The sequence below is a fragment of the Macaca nemestrina genome, chromosome X (assembly GCF_043159975.1).
Source record: "Macaca nemestrina isolate mMacNem1 chromosome X, mMacNem.hap1, whole genome shotgun sequence".
NCBI lineage: Eukaryota > Metazoa > Chordata > Mammalia > Primates > Cercopithecidae > Macaca > Macaca nemestrina.
This window is the reverse complement of record NC_092145.1, coordinates 141,335,592-141,353,862: the sequence shown is the minus strand read 5'-3', so window position 1 is coordinate 141,353,862 and position 18,271 is coordinate 141,335,592. Positions and strand designations below refer to the sequence as shown.

The window sequence follows — 18,271 nt, the reverse complement described above, 5'->3', positions numbered from 1 at the left end:
GAAAAGGAAGAACAATACCTTGTGTGCCTGTTTCCCCCACCCCCAGCCACCTTTTTGGGAGGAGACCATTATCAATCACAGGGCCCCTCACAGGCATGCTTGTGGTAACAGCCCACAGTGTTCTGCCATAGCACCCGCTCCGAGCAGTGTTGGTGCTACAGCCTGTTTGCGCTGACCATCATTTCTCTGTAAGACACAATATTTATTATCAGGCAGGAGGACAGTTCCATTTTAAAATAAGACTTTCATAATCATTTCAAAGGCCACATAACTTAGTTTTCTCTACTTACACATTCAGTATAAATATGTAGCTATTTTCTGTTCATATCAAACATTAACTACAAGGCACATTCGTATCAATTTTGTGTTTCTCAAATTTAAGTACCATACCAGTTCTGAAGCAGTGTCCCAGCTTCCATGTTAAACACCCCTTGTTTCACCATTCCAGCAAGTGCTAAAGGGTGTACTTTTTTTTTTTGAGACAGGGTCTGGCTCTGTTGCCCAGGCTGGAGTGCAGTGGCGTGATCACAGCTCACTGCAGCCTCCATCTCCTGGGCTCAAGCAATCCTCCCACCTCAGCCTCCCTAGTAGCTGGGACTACAGGTGACTTTCCTAATATTCCGGGAGGTCAAAACTAAGGCTCACTGTTTTCACAATACACACAGTTCTATGTTTATAAATAATAGGTTTCAAAAGAAACTCAGGACAGTGTTTAAAACTTAAGTTCTTAAACTATTAATTGAACAATGGCATTTTTAAATACGTAAACAGCAGAATTCGTGTGTACACTAACAGAAGCTTTAACAAAACATGTAGCATGGTGGCACAATCTGCTCCAGCTTAGCTGATTGGTGTCAAGCCTCATCTTTGGTTTCTGAGGCCTCCTGAGCCCTTCTGTACTGGGAGACTGCACTCCAGAGCCTGCAGAGGAGACCACCCCTAGGAAACAAACAGAGCTGTCTTCAGAGTCAGAGCTTCAAGCCAACAGAGCTTAAAAATGCAGTCCCCAACTTAAAAACCTAATGAAAATCAAAACATTCTCTTCACATATGGAGGTGACGCTCGTGTCCCAGCAGTGGTAGGACATGGCCTTAGAGGTACGTACCTGCGGAGAGCTGGCTATTTCAAATGATTCAGGAACAAGAAGGCAGGTTGCAGTTTAAAGAAGGGGGTGGGTCCAGCATGCGGGCACGCTTGCTGTGTGCCTTCCCCCACTCCCAGCCAGGCATTAATGGCAGGAAATTGGCCAGCTCTTCTCTGTCACCTTCCTACTTCTGACTTCTGCCTGGCTTTCAGTTTCTGCCATACCTTGGCTTTTTCCCATCTTGAACCTAGCAGAACTCCAGAGTTTGGGGGGAGACCAGCCCTTTGTTTTCTGCTTTAAGCATATTCACACATAAAAAGTCGTGTTCTCTTTTACAAACTGTTTTGAGGCTCTTACCGTAGTCGAAGGTATCTTAGATCTTCCTTAGTGATCTCATTAAGAATATCAGAAAGTGTATAACCCTCTTCAACAATCTGAAACAAAGATCAAATCCTTAAGAGCTGAGCAGCTGTGTAATAACAGCATAAGAATTTCTTTGTTGTAAAGTTACCTTTTCAATTGTCTTTGCATCGGCTCCTTGCAGCCGCAACCAGTCTATAAGCTCTTTATCTGTTCTCTGCCCATAGGGCCCTGCTGGGTTCTCTGTAATACCTGTAACGATTAGCAATTTGTTATCTATTAGTCTAACCATAAAATTCTTCAAAAGTAACCAGGTGGATTAATAAATGATTCCAGAATGTAAATATAATGTGAAAAAGAGATGAATTAGCCCTGTATCACTCAGCCACTATAGTACGTATTACACAATTCATAATTCTGAGATTTCACTTTCTAAAGAGAAGCCTCCTCATCTAGGATACCTTCAGTTAGTTTGGAATTTGACATGTTAGGTCTACCGCTTTAAATGCTTACCCTCACATCTTTCAAATGCCTTTCCTTAGGAATCACATCCCTAACTGCGTTGGAAATCCTACAAAGAAATAGGTTTTAGTGTTGAGGTTTTACATCGGAGCTTATCTAGTCCACATTCCAAGAGGTAGCTCTGGAGCTCATTTCTAAGTGGCCCAAAACGAATGTTGGGTTGACAGAGACATACTTATTTACTTATGCAGTAAACTACGCTTTTTAGGTGTCCAATATGCTATGAAGGTGGCAGCATAGATACAGAAATGATTGTCACTCCCAAAAGTCCTCATGTGCCCTTTTACAATCAGTCCCCTCACCTCCCCATTCTGATTCTGTCCCTGTAGTTCTGCCTTTTCTGGAGGAAAAGGAATCATGGTATGTGAATCTTTTTTTTTTTTTTTTTTTTTTTGAGACAGGGTCTCACTGTCACCCAGGCCAGAGTGCAGTGGCATGACCTCGGCTCATTGCAGCCTCGACCTCCTGGGCTCAGGTGATCCTCCCACCTCAGCCTCCTGAGTAGCTAGGACTACAGGCACCCATCCACCAAGCCCAGCTGGTTTTTTTCTATTTTTTTTGTAGGAATGAGGTTTTGCCATATTGACCAGGCTGGTCTTGAACTCCTGGGCTCCAGTGATCTGCTAGCCTCAGCCTCCCAGAGTGCTGGGATTACAGGCACGAGCCACCATGCTTGGCTGTGAATCTAGCTCTTTCACTTAGCATACTGCATTTATAATGCAGCCATGTTGTTGAATGTATCAGTAGTCCCTTTTTATGATTGAGAAGTAGTCTAGAATCTACTGGAGTCCTGGATTAATAGACGATAACCTCATTGTTTCTTCAAAGCTAACTAGAATATTAGCTAGATTTTAAAGTTTGTCTCTCCCACAAACACACCTAAGAGCAAGTGGAAAATGACTCACAATTTGATTTTAATTTTAACTGAAGGTGATACAATTCTTGAGTTTTCTGTTCTAGAGTTTGCCGCAGAAGATTCTGGTACTCTCTCTCTTTTTCAACTAGGTGTTCCAAAAGTCTGGTTTAAAAAAAAAAAAAAAAAAAAAAGCCATTATCCAGAGAGCATTCAACACCATTCAATTTAACTCAAGCATCTGTTGTGCATACATTAGAGATTTAAAAAAATGGAAAATGGGACAAGTCTAAGAGTCAGCCTAGAGAGGGAAGCGCATGTGTTTCTTCAGGTTCTGTGACTCAGACTTCAGTCTGCGGAGGGGAACCTTCCTTGTGTTTTCCTCCCCTTGACAACAAAGGCCAGTGCTCACAGCTTGGGTATATTTTTGCAATGGACTCAATGTGTGCCCCTCACCCGCCCCAAGTTCATACGTTGATATCCTAACCCACAAGGTGATGATGTTAGGAGATGGAGCTTTGAGAGGTGAGGTGAGAGGAGTGTCCTTGTGAAAGGAGACCCCAGAGGCTCCCTCATCCCTTCCACTACGTGAGGACACACAGTGAGAAGATGGCCATCTGTGAATGGGGAAGCAGGCCCTCACTGGCCATGGAATCTGCTGGCACCTCGATCTTGGACTTCCAGTCTCCAGAACTGTGAGAAACACATTTCTGTTGTTGATAAGCTGCCTGGTCTCTGGTGTTTTGTTACAGTAGCCTGAACGCACTCAGGCAGTTTTGTCTCAAAAACATATCATGAACCAAAAGATCCCGATGTTGATCAGAACTCAGCCAGAAGGACGATGTGATTATTTAAACCTGGGATAAGGCCACTGAAACTAGAACAGAATGGTAAGGTTCTTTCCTCCTCACACGGGACTAAACCATGAGGACAGAAGCCCCTGCTTTTTTTTTTTTTTTTTTTTTTTTTTTTGAGACAGAGTCTCACTCTGTCGCCCAGGCTGGAGTGCAGTGGCACAATCTCGGCTCACTGCAAGCTCCGCCTCCCGGGTTCAGGCGGTTCTTCTGCCTCAGCCTCCTGAGTAGCTGGGACTACAGGCACGTGCCACCATGCCTGGTTAATTTTTGTATTTCTAGTAGAGATGGGGTTTCACCATATTGGCCAGGCTGGTCTCGAACTCCTGACCTCAGATAATCCACCTGCCTCGGCCTCCCAACGTGTTGGGATTACAGGCGTGAGCCACCACACCCAGCCAGAAGCCCCTGCTTTGAATGGGGCAGAGCAGGGACAGTGAGAGATGCTGCTCTGCCGGTGGGGAGGATGGCTCCCGCCAACATCCAGCAAGCACTTCCTACCCAGAATCCAGGACTGTGCCAAACACCGCATGAATTCAGTCACTGAAGCCTTGTGGCACTTCTAGGAAGCACTGGTTGTTCTAAACCCCCATTTTGAAGCTGAGGTAACTGAGGCAGAGGAGTTAAGTAACGCCCAGAGTCCACAGGCTGGGCTCTTCCCATAGGACCGCCTCCTGAAACCCAGTCTTGCTCATGGGCTCTCTGGGATCAGATAGGACTTGGCTCAACTGTGCCTCAAACTTCCGAGTCCCCACATGCCAGCTCAGGCATAGCATGTCTTGGGAGAAAGGGCTGACAGATTGGAACTGTGTCTAGCTTTTGTTGGGGCTCAGAAAACAGTGCCCCCAAATGGCCTCAGCAGCAGCCTCAGATGCAAAAGTTTTCCTCTGACCTTCTCCTGCCTCCCTCTCTCGGTCCATTGTCCTGGAGGCACCATAGAATCCCTCTTCCCCAAAACGGGGCATAGAAACCAGAACTCCTCCCCAAAGCCAGCCACAAAACCTAAAAATATGACTCTAACTTTCCCTCCGTCTTTCTGTGTAAAAATTGGTTATAAAGAAATTCTTGGCTGGACGTGGTGGCTCACACCTGTAATCCCAGCACTTTGGGAGGCTTGGGCGGGCGGATCACCTGAGGTCGGGAGTTCAAGACCAGCCTAACATGGAGAAACCGTCTCTACTAAAAATACAAAATTAGCCGGGCATAGTGGCGCCCGCTACTCGGGAGGCTGAGGCAGGAGAATCGCTTGAACCTGGGAGGCGGAGGTTCAAGTGAGCCAAGATTGTGCCACTGCATTCCAGCCTGGGCAACAAGAGTGAAACTCCGTCTCAAAAAAAACATATTCTTCAGGCTGGGCGCAGGCTGAGGTGGGAGGATCACCTGAGGTCAGGAGTTTGAGACCAGCCTGGCCAACATGGTAAAATCCCGTCTCTACTAAAAATACAAAAATAAGCCGGGCGTGGTAGTGGGCGCCTGTAATCCCAGCTACTCGGGAGGCTGAGGCAGGAGAATCATTTGAACTCGGGAGGCGGAGGTTGCAGTGATTGTGCCACTGCACTCCAGCCTGGGCAACAGAGCCAGACTCCATCTCAAAAAAAAAAAAAAAAAAGGTTATTCGATCTATTTTGTTTGACTGTAGGTGATAAGACCCCCATTCCAGAGGGTCCTGCTCCACATCCAGGAGAAAGGAATGCTGCTCAGAGAGACCAGGAAGGATCTAGACAGACAGGCCTTGCTGCGTTTCCCCAGTCTATCAGCATTCAATCAGGCCCTTTTTATCCCTGTTTCTCCACAGCTCTCCATACTTTGTTAAGCCCAAGCACGAAATAAAAATGGACAATTTCCCCTGGATCTTTGGGTCTTCATGCTGAAGGCTCCCGTGTATACATGTTAAATACATTTACATGCCTTCTCTCTAATTAATCAGCCTCATGCAGGTGATTTTCAGCAAACCTCCAGGGGCCAAGGGCCTTGCCCCCCACACTTTTGTTGTTTGCTCACATACCTAGTACATGGAATTTGTTTCTTAACTCTGTGTTCCTTTAATTCATTTATATGATCCATGCTGGTGAACTTGGGAATACAGAACTAAGCTTTATTGAAATTACTGAAGGTGGCTGGGTGTGGTGGCTCACACCTGTCATCCCAGAACTTTGGGAGGCCGAGGCAGGCGGATCACCTGAGGTCAGGAGTTTGAGACCAGCCTGGCCAATATGGTGAAATCCCATCTCTACTAAAAATACAAAAATTAGCCGGGTGTGATGGTATGTGCCTGTGGTCCCAGGTACTCAGGAGGCTGAGGCAGGAGAATTGCCTGAACCTAGGAGGCGGAGGTTGCAGTGAGCCAAGATTGCGCCACTGCACTCCAGGCTGGACGACAGAGCAAGACTCCATCTCAATCAATCAATCAATCAATAAAAAGACTTCAGGTAATTATTGAAGTTGCCATGAGAAATCACTGCAACAGTAGAGAGGTTAGAACACAGGAACTCCCGTATTATTTGGTGGCAAAGTGAGGTGGAGAGAGGAGAACACTTCTGCCCCAGCACAACAGCAAAGAGGAAATATTGATGCTCAGCAAATTAGAAGTCCTCTCCAAGCCCTCCCCTGCCTGCTTTCATCCTGGTCTCTCTAGTAGTCCTCCTTTTACGTTAGTGAAGGAAACAACACAAGCTCATGCCTGTATCCACTGAGAAGGGCTCTCAGGACTCATTCATCAGGACACACACATCATCCTTTCCAAGAGGTGTCATCTTCCTTCAGCTCTGCCCAACTGCCACACAGCCAAGGCACTTCATACTACAGTGATATGGTTTGCCTGTGTCCCCACCCAAATCTCATCTTGAATTGTAGCTCCCATAATTCCCTTGTGTTGTGGGAGGGACCCAGTGGGAGATAACTGAATCACGGGGATGGTTTCCCCTATACTGTTCTCATGGTATTGAATAAGTCTCATGAGATCTGATGCTTTTATAAGGGAAAACCCCTTCCACCTGGCTCTCTCATCCTCTCCTGTCTGCTGCCATGTAAGACGTGCCTTTTACCTTCTGCCATGATTATGAGGCCTCCCCTCATTAAACCTCTTTTTCTTATAAATTGCCCAGTTTCGGGTATGTATCAGCAGCTTGAAAACAGACTAACACACACAAGGACAGGCACCTTAGGCAGGAATGTGCAGTTCATGTCAATGCCATTCACAGACTGGCTGCTGTCTAACCAATTCCTCCTTCCACTGAGACTGGAAAATAACACAATGACTATCGACAGTGGAGAGGAATAACCTTCAAACCCATATATAATCATTTTATGAATTTGGTGATTATAAATCTTATTGGGTGACTCAGCAACTCCATTACTGGATATATACCCAAAGGAATATAAATAGTTCTATTATAAAGATACATGCACATGTATGTTCGTTGCAGCACTATTCACAATAGCAAAGACATGGAATCATCCTAAATTTCCATCAATAACAAAGAAAATGTGGTACATACACACCATGGAATACTACGCAGCCATAAAAAAGGAACGAGATCATGTCCTTTGCAGGGACATGAATGGAGCTGGAGGCCACTATCCTTAGCAAACAAATGCAGGAACAAAAAACCAAATACCATATGCCGTGGGAGCTAAATGATGAGAACATGTGGACACATAGAGGGGAACAACACACACTGGGGCCTGTCGGAGGGTGGAGGGTAGGAGGAGGGAGAGGATCAGGAAAAGCAACTAATGAGTACTAGGCTTAATACCTGGGTGATGAAACAATCTGTACAACAAACCCCCATGACGCAAGTTTACCTATGTAACAAACCTGCACTTATACTCCTGAACTTAAAAAAAAAAAAAAAATCTTATTGGGGAAAAAATATTAAAGAAATGCTAAGTATTATTACCAACTTTAATATTTGTGATATTTTTAAAACTTTCAAAATGTTGCCACCACTACCATTTAACTAAAACTCTGGGTCTTTTTAAAAAAGAAATGATTAGATGATCTGAGATTGAATTTGAGAGATCCCTGACAGCATATACAACTTTTCATCCAAAATACGTAGCTGCCCCCTTATCTCCCGGTTAAATAGTCATTAGCATTACTCGCCAGTGATCACACAGCAACAAAGCGTCATTTGGAACGAATACCAACTCATTTGCTGTAACTACGGATTACTTTTTTTTTTTTTTTTTTTTTTTGAGACGGAGTCTCACTCTGTCACCCAGGCTGGAGTGCAGTGGCATGATCTCGGCTCACTGCAACCTCTGCCACCTGGGTTCAAGTGATTCTCCTGCCTCAGCCTCCTAAGTAGCTGGGATTACAGGCACACGCCACCACGCCTGGCAAATTCTTATATTTTTAGTAGAGACAGGGTTTCACCATACTGGCCAGGCTGGTCTCTAACTCCTGACCTTGTGATCCGCCCGCCTTGGCCTCCCAAAGTGCTGGGATTACAGGCGTGAGCCACCATACCGGGCCAACTATGGATTACTTTTAAAAACCAAATCACGCAGCTGATAATGTGACTTCCCAGAGCAAACAGGAATATTTTTATTCATTTCACAAATATTTCTTCCTTTCTTTTTTTTTTTTTGAGACGGAGTTCCTCTCTTGTTGACAAGCCTGGAGTGCAATGGCACAATCTCAGCTCACTGCAACCCTGCCTCCCAGGTTCAATCGATTCTCCTGCCTCAGCTTCCCAAGCAGCTGAGATTACAGGCGTGCCCCACCATGCCTGCCTAATTTTGTAGTTTTATAGAGACGGGGTTTCACCATGTTGGCCAGGCTGGTCTCAAACTCCTGACCTTAAGTGATCCACTCACGTCGGCCCCTCAAAGTGTTGGGATTAAAGGCGTGAGCCACCATGCCCGTCCATTTCACAAATATTTATTAAGCACCTACTATGTGCCAGGAAGTGAACAAAACAGACCAGTGCATTGGAGGAATATGATGCTGATGCCAGGGTTGCCTGGTTGGGAAGGCAGTCCACTAATGCCCGTCTAGGGATCATGACAAATCACATGGAAGAAATGACAACAGGGCAAACTTCCTCAGGGTTGGGATTATGGGATGTGCATCCACTGACGAAGTGCTAACCAACCCCCAAACCCTGCGACTTCTGCAGGGGCAGGCTGCTGAGCCTGCGAGACCCACACACCATGCCAGGCGCCCCGTCTTGGTGAAAAGACACAGAGAAAGAATTCAGAGATGCTGCTGCCTTCAGTATGAGTAATTTCTGTGTGGCCTGGGGCAAGGTACTATACCACTGATTCTGACTTTTTTTTTTTTTTTTTTTAAAGGAAGGCATTCCTCTAGTCCCTCAATTACAGCTGAGAATACACCCTTGCCCAGTTCGTGGATGATGAAGCTGCTTTTTCCTAAGACCTGGGTGAGACACTCAACAACCAAACCAATTCATCAGCATCTTGGTGGCTCAGGCCATTGTCCCAGCCTCTGCTCCCAGAGGGCCCAGAAGCTTCTCACCTGTTGGTCTCCTGCCTGAGCTCACCCAGCTGGAGGCTCAGGTGCTGCTGGTGGGGCTGGGCCTCCTGGCCAGGTCTGGCCGCTGGGGGATAGCCCTCTTCTGCTTCATCCATGTCCTTATCTACCCCTTCAGTCTCACAGGTAGGCTCAAAGTGGGCTTGGAGCTCTGCAAATCACACAAGACATGACCATGGTGAGCAAATCAGGCCAGTAGGGCCTGGGGTCACAGACACCCGGGTCAGCAAACCGGGCTGTTTGGAAGCTGGCCTGGCCCGTGCCATGCTCCATTAGGGGACCGCTGACTTTACAAATGGAGAGGAGACCATTCTATTTGGTTCTCTGCAGCGTAAAGCTGATCACGCCAGTTTCCAGAGGAAGAAATTGAGGCTTAAGGATATAAAGCGAGCCAAGGCCAGCATTTGAAGGGTACAACCAGGCCAGGCACGGTGGCTTACACCTGCAATCCCAGCACTTTGGGAGGCTGAGGCAGGCAGATCACTTGAGGTCAGGAGTTCGAGACCAGCCTGGTCAACATGGTGAAACCCCATCTCTACTAAAAAATATATACAAATATTAGCCGGGGCCAGGTGCGGTGGCTCACGCCTGTAATCCCAGCACTTTGGGAGGCTGAGGTGGGCAGATCACAAGGTCAAGAGATCAAGACCATCCTGGCCAACATGGTGAAACCCCATCTCTACTAGAAAAATTAGCTGGGTGTGGTGGCGCACACCTGTAGCCCCATCTACTCGGGAAGCTGAGGCAGGAGAATTGCTTGAACCCGGGAGATCGAGATTGCAGTGAGGCGAGATCACGTCACTGCACTCCAGCCTGGTGACAGAGCAAGACTCCGTGTAAAGTAATAATAATAAATTAATTAATAAATTAGCTGGGCGTGGTGGTGCGTACCCCTGTAATCCCAGCTACTCGGAAGGCTGAGGCACGAGAATCACTTGAACCCAGGAGGTGGAGGCTGCAGTGAGCTGAGATTGTGCCACTGCACTCCAGCCTGAGTGATAGAGCAAGACTGTCCCAGAAAAAAAAAAAGAAAAAAAGAACTAGGTACAGCCAGACTGCCACCCAAGCCTGTGCCGTTTTTACTACAGAAGATGTCTGCTTGGAGTGGGAGAGGAATTAAGCACTGGGGTTTCCCAAGCCTCTCCTGCAGCCGAGCCTGGGCTACACAGTGCATTCAGGAGGGTGAGCCGGAGCCGATCAGCAGGGGGCTGAAGGAAAGGGGGAAACCGTGATGGCAACAGAATGGGCTGTAAAGCCTCCCTTAACAGGAAGAAGTTGCCAGAGAAGGAGAATCAACTTTGGTAACGTTTCAAAAAGGAAATCGGGCTGGGCGCGGTGGCTCAAGCCTGTAATCCCAGCACTTTGGGAGGCCGAGACGGGCGGATCACGAGGTCAGGAAATCGAGACCATCCTGGCTAACCCAGTGAAACCCCGTCTCTACTAAAAAATACAAAAACAAAACAAAACAAAACAAAAAAAAACTAGCTGGGCGAGGTGGCGGCGCCTGTAGTCCTAGCTACTGGGGAGGCTGAGGCAGGAGAACGGCGTGAACCCAGGAGGCGGAGCTTGCAGTGAGTGGAGATCGCGCCACTGGACTCCAGCCTGGGCGAAAGAGCGAGACTCCGTCTCAAAAAACAAAAAAACAAAAAAACAAAACAAAAAAAAAAAAAGGAAATCGACAAAAACCAAAGATTTCTGTAACTACTATGTGAAGATTCGGAGAGAGGAATCTGAGCCACTGTATTGTCAATTACCCAGGAGGCATTCCTCAGTGCACAATGAGGGGGATACCAGAGGACTGGAGGATCCTTCCTCTCTGGCCCCATGCTCCCTTTTTATTTTATTTTTATTTTATTTTATTTATTTTTATTGTGATGGAATCTCACTCTGTTGCCCAGGCTGGAGTGCAGTGGCGTGATCTCGGCTTACTGCACCCTCCACCACCTAGGTTCAAGCGATTTTCCTGTCTCAGCCTCCGAGTAGCTGAGATTACAGGCATGTGCCACCAAGCCTGGCTAATTTTTTGGTATTTTTAGTAGAGATGGGGTTTCACCATGTTGGCCAGGCTGGTCTCGAACTCCTGACCTCAGGTGATCTGCCCACCTCGTCCTCCCAAAGTGCTGGGATTACAGGCGTGAGCCACCGTGCCCGGCCCCATGCTCCCTTTTGAGATCGTGAGTTTAGTCTATGTGCAGTCACCTTCATTATGCTTCAGGGACATGTAAATACAGCACCATGAGATGCTCTCAGAACTGCAGCATCAGCCCTGCAAGAGGTCTATGACAACACGCATTTAATTGCAAGGAAGTAGATAACCAAGATGGAAAAGAGAAAAGCAACAACTGTTGAATGAAGAGGATACTTCTTATCTTTTCACGGCCTAAAGCTGACCTTGACCACAAAGGGGGCGCTCACCTGGGATGAGAATGGTGACCGCGGCCTGCACCGCTCGGCGGATGATGTTGTCCATTGCGAACATCCAGTGGGGCCTAATTAAGTGGTTCCTCAAAATTTTATTTACCTAAAAAAACAAAGAAAAATCACAAAAATCCAGATTTCTAGTGCATTGCACGGAGAATCATGACAATCTATACTCATCCTCTTGGGGACCGCATGCAATTGGCCAGTTCACCCAGATGCCACTTCCTGGACTTCACTGTTTAGGAGGAGCTGCTGAAGCTCAGGGTTCGGGTGCACACAGTTAAGAAGAGATGGGGGCTATGGAGGAAATGGTCACTGAATTCCACGATCTGGTGTGTTCCCTAGGGCCAGATGGAGCACTTACGGCATCCTGAAATCCGAACAGCACCAGGTGAATCTGACTGATGGACGAGCTGTCAAAGTCCAGGTCCACCTTGAGCTTTGAGATTGTGGTCGCCATTACCCGGTGCTCTGGGGAGCGGATGAAGTCCCTCAGGATCCCAATGATTTGCTTGATGTGGCCAACTGAGAGATGCAACTCTTCGGAACTCTGACAACACACACAAATCATTTTCACTGAGTGAGTCGGATTGAGAAAGCGAGAATTCAGAACATACTGGGGGAAGCAAGATGGTTCATTTGCTGAGAAACTTGTGGAACTCCCAGGTGAGAAGGGGTCTCTGTTGGTTCCTGGAATTCCCTCCATAACCATCCTGTCAGGGTTCTGGCCTCTTCTCCCTGGTGGGTGCACGGCTAAGCCCCTCTGTGAATGGCCTCCTGTTTAACCCCTTGTAAGAGCCCCCATCAAGGCCATAGACATAGTTCAGAGCGGAGCAGTGGCCTTTTCCTAAAAGGCCCTTTTCCATCCAAAATAAGGGAGGGGGGCCGGGCGTGGTAGCTCACACCTGTAATCCCAGCACTTTGGGAAGTCTAGGCAGGCGGATCTCCTGAGGTCAGGAGTTCGAGACCAGCCTGGCCAATAAGGTGAAACTCCATCTCTACTAAAAATACAGAAATTAGCTGGGTGTGGTGGCAGGCACCGTGTAATCCCAGCTACTCGGAAGGCTGAGGCGGGAGATTCACTCGAACCTAGGAGGTGGAGCTTGCAGTGAGCCAAGACCACACCGCTGCACTCCAGCCTGGGCGACAGTGAGACTGTCTAAAAATAATAATAAAGATTAAAAAACAATAATAATAAACTGAAATAAGGGAGGGGGATCGGTTTACCAGTCCTGCGCCCTAGTTCAAAGTCAGATATTTTCACCCATAACCACCCTCCCCAAGGTGGCTGTTCTCCCAGCTTCTGAGGGCAGCTCTAGCATGTCCTACAGTTGGGGATTCACTCCAGGACTCAAAACCGGATCATGCGAGAGGCCAGAGAAAGTGCTTCGGGCTTTCTGCTACAATCTGGCTGGTTTTCACCAGGTGGCAGCACCGCCCCACCAATGCCTAGAATCACTGCGGTATCTGCAAATCCATGTTTCCGCAGAGCTTTTTTCTTTGTATTTTCTTTTGTTTTGTTGGGGAAGGGAAGGACATCAGGGAAACATTTACAGTGATCACTGTAACTATGCAGATGTTCCAGGGCGGCAGGAACCGAGGTCCCTGACTGGACCTGTCTGGGGACTGGGACTTGGGCAGAGGGAGCGGGAAGAGTCGGTGCCCTCCCTCGGGCAAGCACCTGGGCCATGCACTCCTGCAGGTTGGAAACCACCTGGTTCTGCTCCTCCCAGAGGATTTTGTACAGGATGGCGCGGCGCTCACTGTCCTTGCGCAGCAGGAAGAGGCCTGGGTCCCTGTCCTCCGGGGATGAGGCCAAGCCGCGGTCTTCCAAGGCTGAGCTTTCGTCTGGAACACTGTGGACAAACACGTGTGACAATCTCTGTGCGTGCCGGGGCACTGTCCCCGGGAGTGTGTCACATTAGGACGCCCTGGAGGAGGGCTGAGAGGTAACTGCGACGCAGTCCCTGTGCTCAAGAAGATGAAATTGTCAGAGGAAGGACAGACATACAGTGTTCTGTCAACCCCCACAGCAGCGGGGAGAGCAGAAGGAGGGGGAGGCGGGATAAAGGAGCCTCCCAGGAGAGGGGGAGGAGGGAGGGAGGGAAGGGGGCAAGCGCAGGAGAGATGAGGGAGGAAAGGTGAGGGGGACAGGGGGAGGAGGGAGAGAGAGGAAGGAAAAGAAGGACGGGAGGAGGAGGGGCATAGGAGGAGGAAGGAGCCAGAAGATGAAGGGACAGAGGGGGCGAGGGGAGGTGATGGGGCAAGGGGAGGTGATGGGGAGAGAGAAGAGGAAGAGGAAAGAGGGGAAGTATCGAAGGAGAGGGGAGAAAGAAGGGAAGAGGAGAGATGGGTGAGGGCACATGTGGGGAATGAAAGGACAGGGAGGGAGGGGCAGGGACAGCGAGTGAATGAAGCGCCCTCCTTGCCAGGATGGGACCGCCCAGCCGCCGTACTGCCCTGCAGAAGGGAAGCAAAACCCCTCAGCAGCCATCTGCTTGGGCCCAGGGAGGTGCCTTGTGGCAGAGGACTGCCAGCACCTTTTCAGGCCTGCAGCGGAGGGACAGGATGCGGGTGTACCTGAGAAGGTGGCCAAGGTGATGCCTGGGCGCCCGGGTCCTCTCAAAGAGTGCGTCAGGCTGGGCGTCGGAGTCCGGGGAGACGGAGCTGTGCTCACTGCTGCTGGTGGCCATGGGCTCCCCCTGTGTGGGCAGGGCCAGGACGACACCCCGGGGACCTTCTGTAGGGGGACAGCCAGACACCGAATGGGGAGCCTCAGAGAGGGACGGCGTAGGGCTGAGTCCCTGGCAGCCCCTCAGGCCCAGGTGAATTGCCCAGGCACCCAGGATCCTGGAGAAATGTGGGTCGGGCGGGGTATGGGCCCCAGGTGCTGTATTTCTACTCCGATGCATGCAGTCGGGGGTCCCTCATGCAGCAAGTTGCTGAGTCACTCTCTGGTGGCTTCTGACCCTGATCGGTACCAGGGAAAAGAGGATAAACTGCTTCCTTTTCAGGGTCCACTCTTACATCATTGCCAGTTAGGACTTACTGCCCCAGAAGGTGTCACTGGACTTCGGTGGCCTGCAGGACAGCCACCTCAGGCAAACCTCCCTGACACATCCTTTCATCAAGGTCAGGGTTGGCACATGATGACAAGCCAGGCTCCAAAACGGAAGCCCCAGGCTCTGCACGTGGGGAAGACAACCCCAGCTGGGGTACCTCTAGCCCCCCCACTCTTTTCCCAATCCTGAAGGAACAACTTCCAGCAGAGGGCAGTCCAGCCACCCAGAGACGCCCCGGGCCTCTGTCAGAAGATCCAGGTGCATTTATTAGTTAAATTTTGACAACCTCCAAACCTACTGCATAGGTCCCGTCACTCTTTACAAAAATGGGCATGACGTGAGCAGCCCAGTACTCTGGACAGCCAGAACTCGCCCTCCTGAGCAGCAGAGAAGCCCAGGGGCCCAGCATTCATGTGGCCAGGGTGCTGCCCCAGCTGGCCAGGGAGGCCTCACCTGAGGGCTTGAAGGCAATTCGGTTCTTCTTGCCCTTGTTCACCTGCCTTAAGAAACCCTCTCTCAGTAGCTCAGCGGTGGTGGCACGTTTGTGGGGGTCAGGCTCGAAACAGGATAAAATGAAGGCTCGGGCTTCAGCTGAAAGAGCTTCTGGAATCTCAGGGTGGATCTTAAACATGCCCACCTGTGTTTAAGGGAGAGACAAGCGATGTGTCAGTGAGGCCTTGGGTGAATTCGGGTATCCACGTCTCAGTCCAAAGCTCCTGTACACCTGGCACAGGGCGGGCATAACCCATGCCTCCACCCCGAGGTGGAGTCCATTTCCCGCCCTGCCCCCGGCATCTTGTGACTTGACTTTGACCAACAGATGGTGACAGAAGTGACACGGTGAGAGTTTCGGGGCCTGGGCCTTAAGAGGTCTTGTGGCTCCGCTAGTCCCCCTTAAAGCCCCGAGAATACCACGCAGAGAGGAAGCCCAGGAGGCACAACCCCGTGGAGAGGACGCCCCAACCATCCCAGCTGGAACTGCCACGAGGGAGGGGCCTCTCAGGCCACTCTGCTCCAGCCAAACCACCTTAGCTGCAACCACGTGAGTGAGCCCAGGCGAGACCCACAGAAGAGCCAACAGCTCACGGAGGCATGAGAAAAAGCCATCGCTTTGAGCTTCTGAAATTTTGGGGTGGTTTGGTACATAGCAGTAGAGAACTGAGATGGGACTTGGAACACAGCCTAGGGCGGCATGTCCTCTAAGGATACTGAAAGGCATCTGTTACCTGTTCCCTGATGCACAGGGTCCCCAAGAGATGCCTTTAACACCTCTCAATCCCTCTGCATCCACAGCCCAGATTCCCAGCCTCCAGCTCAAAACCACAAGCAGACAAAACCTTGAGGCTGCCCACGTACAGACAGGTAAGTAATGGCTCTCTGTCCCTGTGACCTGTAGGGAAGCAAGAGTTGGTTCTGAGCTGTCACATCTTGCTGTGACATGGGCATGCTTCCATGACATGTTACATAGCCCCTCATTCATAACTGTTCCCAGTAGGGTGGCCCTCTCATCTTTTTAGGAGTTGTCACCTTCAGTTTCGCAGTCCACCCTGTGTCTTTTCCAAGCCCACCCAACAATCCAGGCGTGGAAGCTGTTTTGTCCTCCAGACCCACACCCATTCCCAGCTCCTCAGAGCTCCTGGGGGCTGGCTTGGCCTCCACGAGCCCCGCCGAGAGAGCTCAGAGTGCTGCAGTGTAGAGGGTAGAGCCTCCCGACTTCATGTCCCCTTGACTTGGCAGCCATGGCCATGTGCTGTTTCCAACGCACCGCTCCCCCTGGCCAGGCTGCCCAGCTCAGGAGTTACGGATTCGAAGAACACTAAATGCTGGGTGAAATCCCCCCACCAGGTCTGCAATGCAGGGCGCCTCACAGGTGGCTCCTCTCACCTGAGCGGTAGGGAGGTTAAGTCGGCAGTGCTCACAGGTGCTAGGATACAAAGACCAACATTCAGGCAAGAACATGAAGAGGAAAGGGTGGCCTCTCCCCTGGCTCTCAGAAGACAGCAAAAGTGGGCAGCACGCTGACACCTGGCTGGGATGTCCTCTTTAAGGGTGCTTTGCTGTGACCCAAAAGGTCCTCATATAGGTCTCCTGGGGCCACTGTAACAAAATACCACAAACTGGGTGGCTGAAACAACAGAAGCTTATTATCTCACAGTCCTGGAGGCCGGAAGTTCAAGATCCAAGTGTTGGCAGGGCCAGGGACTCCTGAAACATGTAGGGAATCCCCCTTTGCCTCTTCTAGCTTCTCGTGGTCTTCAGGTGGTCTCTGGCACTCCTTGGCTCCTAGATGCACCCCCCTCACCCGTCTGCCTCCCCGAGGCATTTCCCTGGGAATCGCACTTTGTCTTCTGAGCATGTGTGTTCAAGTCTCCACCCCCATCCCCCAACTTTCTGAGACAGGGTCTCACTTGTTCGCCCAGGCTGGAATACAGTAGCATGATTATAGCTCACTGCAGCCTCCAACTCCTGGGCCCAAGGGATCCTCCCACCTTAGGTTCCTGAGTAGCTGGGACCACAGGTGTGTGCCACCAAATGGGCTACTTTTTTAATCTTTTGTAGACACAGGGTCTTGCTATGTTGCCCCAGGGGATCTTGAACTCCTGGCCTCAAGTGATCCTCCTGCATCAGCCTCCCAAAGTGCTGGGATTATAGGGGTGAGCCACTGCACCTGGCTCAAATATCCCCCCCTTTTTAAAAGACACCAGGCTGGTCCAAGTGCAGTGGTGTTTGCAGCTAGTTGATGACAAACAGTTACAGATTTCTTTGTTCCTTCTCCACGCCCACTGTTTCACTTGACTAGTTAAAAAAATAAAAAGATTAAAAAAAGAAAAAAAAAGTATAAAGACACCAGTCATACTGGATTAGGGCCCACGTTCCAGACCCCATTTTCATTTGATTTTCTTTGTAAAGACCCTATTTCCAAAGGAGGTCACATTCTGAGGTACTGGGGGTTAGGACTTCATAGATCATTTCTGGGTGACACAGTTAAATCTGCAACACTCCCTTCGGGGGAAAGAGAGTTTCCTTTGTTTCAGATACGGCCCAGAAGTTTCTTGAAATTTTTCTAAAGGATTGAAGGGTACCAGAAACAAGTAACACAGGGGCCATTATTTATTTAATAATAACTTTCTCATTGGCAATGACAAGTGACTTCATATGCCATCCAAAGAAGTCAATACATTTTCAAACCCTTTGTACAGGCTGGGCACGGTGGCCCTCGCCTGCACTTGGGCGAGGAGCACTTTGGGATGCGGAGGCAGGTGGATCACTGGAGTTGCCAGACCAGCCTGGCCAACATGGTGAAACCTCATCTCTACTAAAAATACAAAACAGCCAGGCATTGTGGCCCACGCCTATAATCCCAGCTACTCGGGAGGCTAAGGCAGGAGAATCCCTTGAACCCGGGAGGCAGAGGCTGCAGTGAGCCAAGATCGCACCACTGCACTCCAGCCTGGGCGACAGAGTAAGATTCTGTCCAAAAAAAAAAAAAAAAAAAAGGCCTTTGTACAGTGAATTAGCTAAACAAAAACAAGTGGAGGTGGGGAGCCACTCACGCCCTATTGAGCAATCGAGCCAGTCACAGCCTTCAGCCCTCTCCCAGGTTTCCCGGAAGTCAGC

The 18,271-nt window shown here is 49.5% G+C and overlaps 1 protein-coding gene across 5 annotated transcripts in view; it reads right to left on the bottom strand.

The window, feature by feature from the left end:
* Positions 1-81: 81 nt before the first annotated feature.
* The window catches only part of LOC105478285 (mitogen-activated protein kinase kinase kinase 15), a 149,533-nt gene continuing 131,343 nt past the window's right edge, over positions 82-18,271 (bottom strand). For 4 of the 5 annotated variants that reach the window (XM_071088995.1, XM_071088998.1, XM_071088999.1 and 1 more), the window contains 10 exons: positions 15,107-15,290; positions 14,172-14,331; positions 13,273-13,447; positions 11,956-12,141; positions 11,586-11,691; positions 9,156-9,321; positions 2,872-2,984; positions 1,596-1,696; positions 1,442-1,518; positions 82-939 (listed from right to left, as the gene is read on the bottom strand). In XM_071088995.1, the coding sequence (XP_070945096.1) occupies positions 855-939; positions 1,442-1,518; positions 1,596-1,696; positions 2,872-2,984; positions 9,156-9,321; positions 11,586-11,691; positions 11,956-12,141; positions 13,273-13,447; positions 14,172-14,331; positions 15,107-15,290 (1,353 nt within the window). In that variant the 3' untranslated portion in view covers positions 82-854. Of the gene's footprint in view, positions 940-1,441; positions 1,519-1,595; positions 1,697-1,957; positions 2,016-2,871; positions 2,985-9,155; positions 9,322-11,585; positions 11,692-11,955; positions 12,142-13,272; positions 13,448-14,171; positions 14,332-15,106; positions 15,291-18,271 lie in introns of those variants that run through there. The other variant, XR_011618369.1, reaches the window with a different exon arrangement.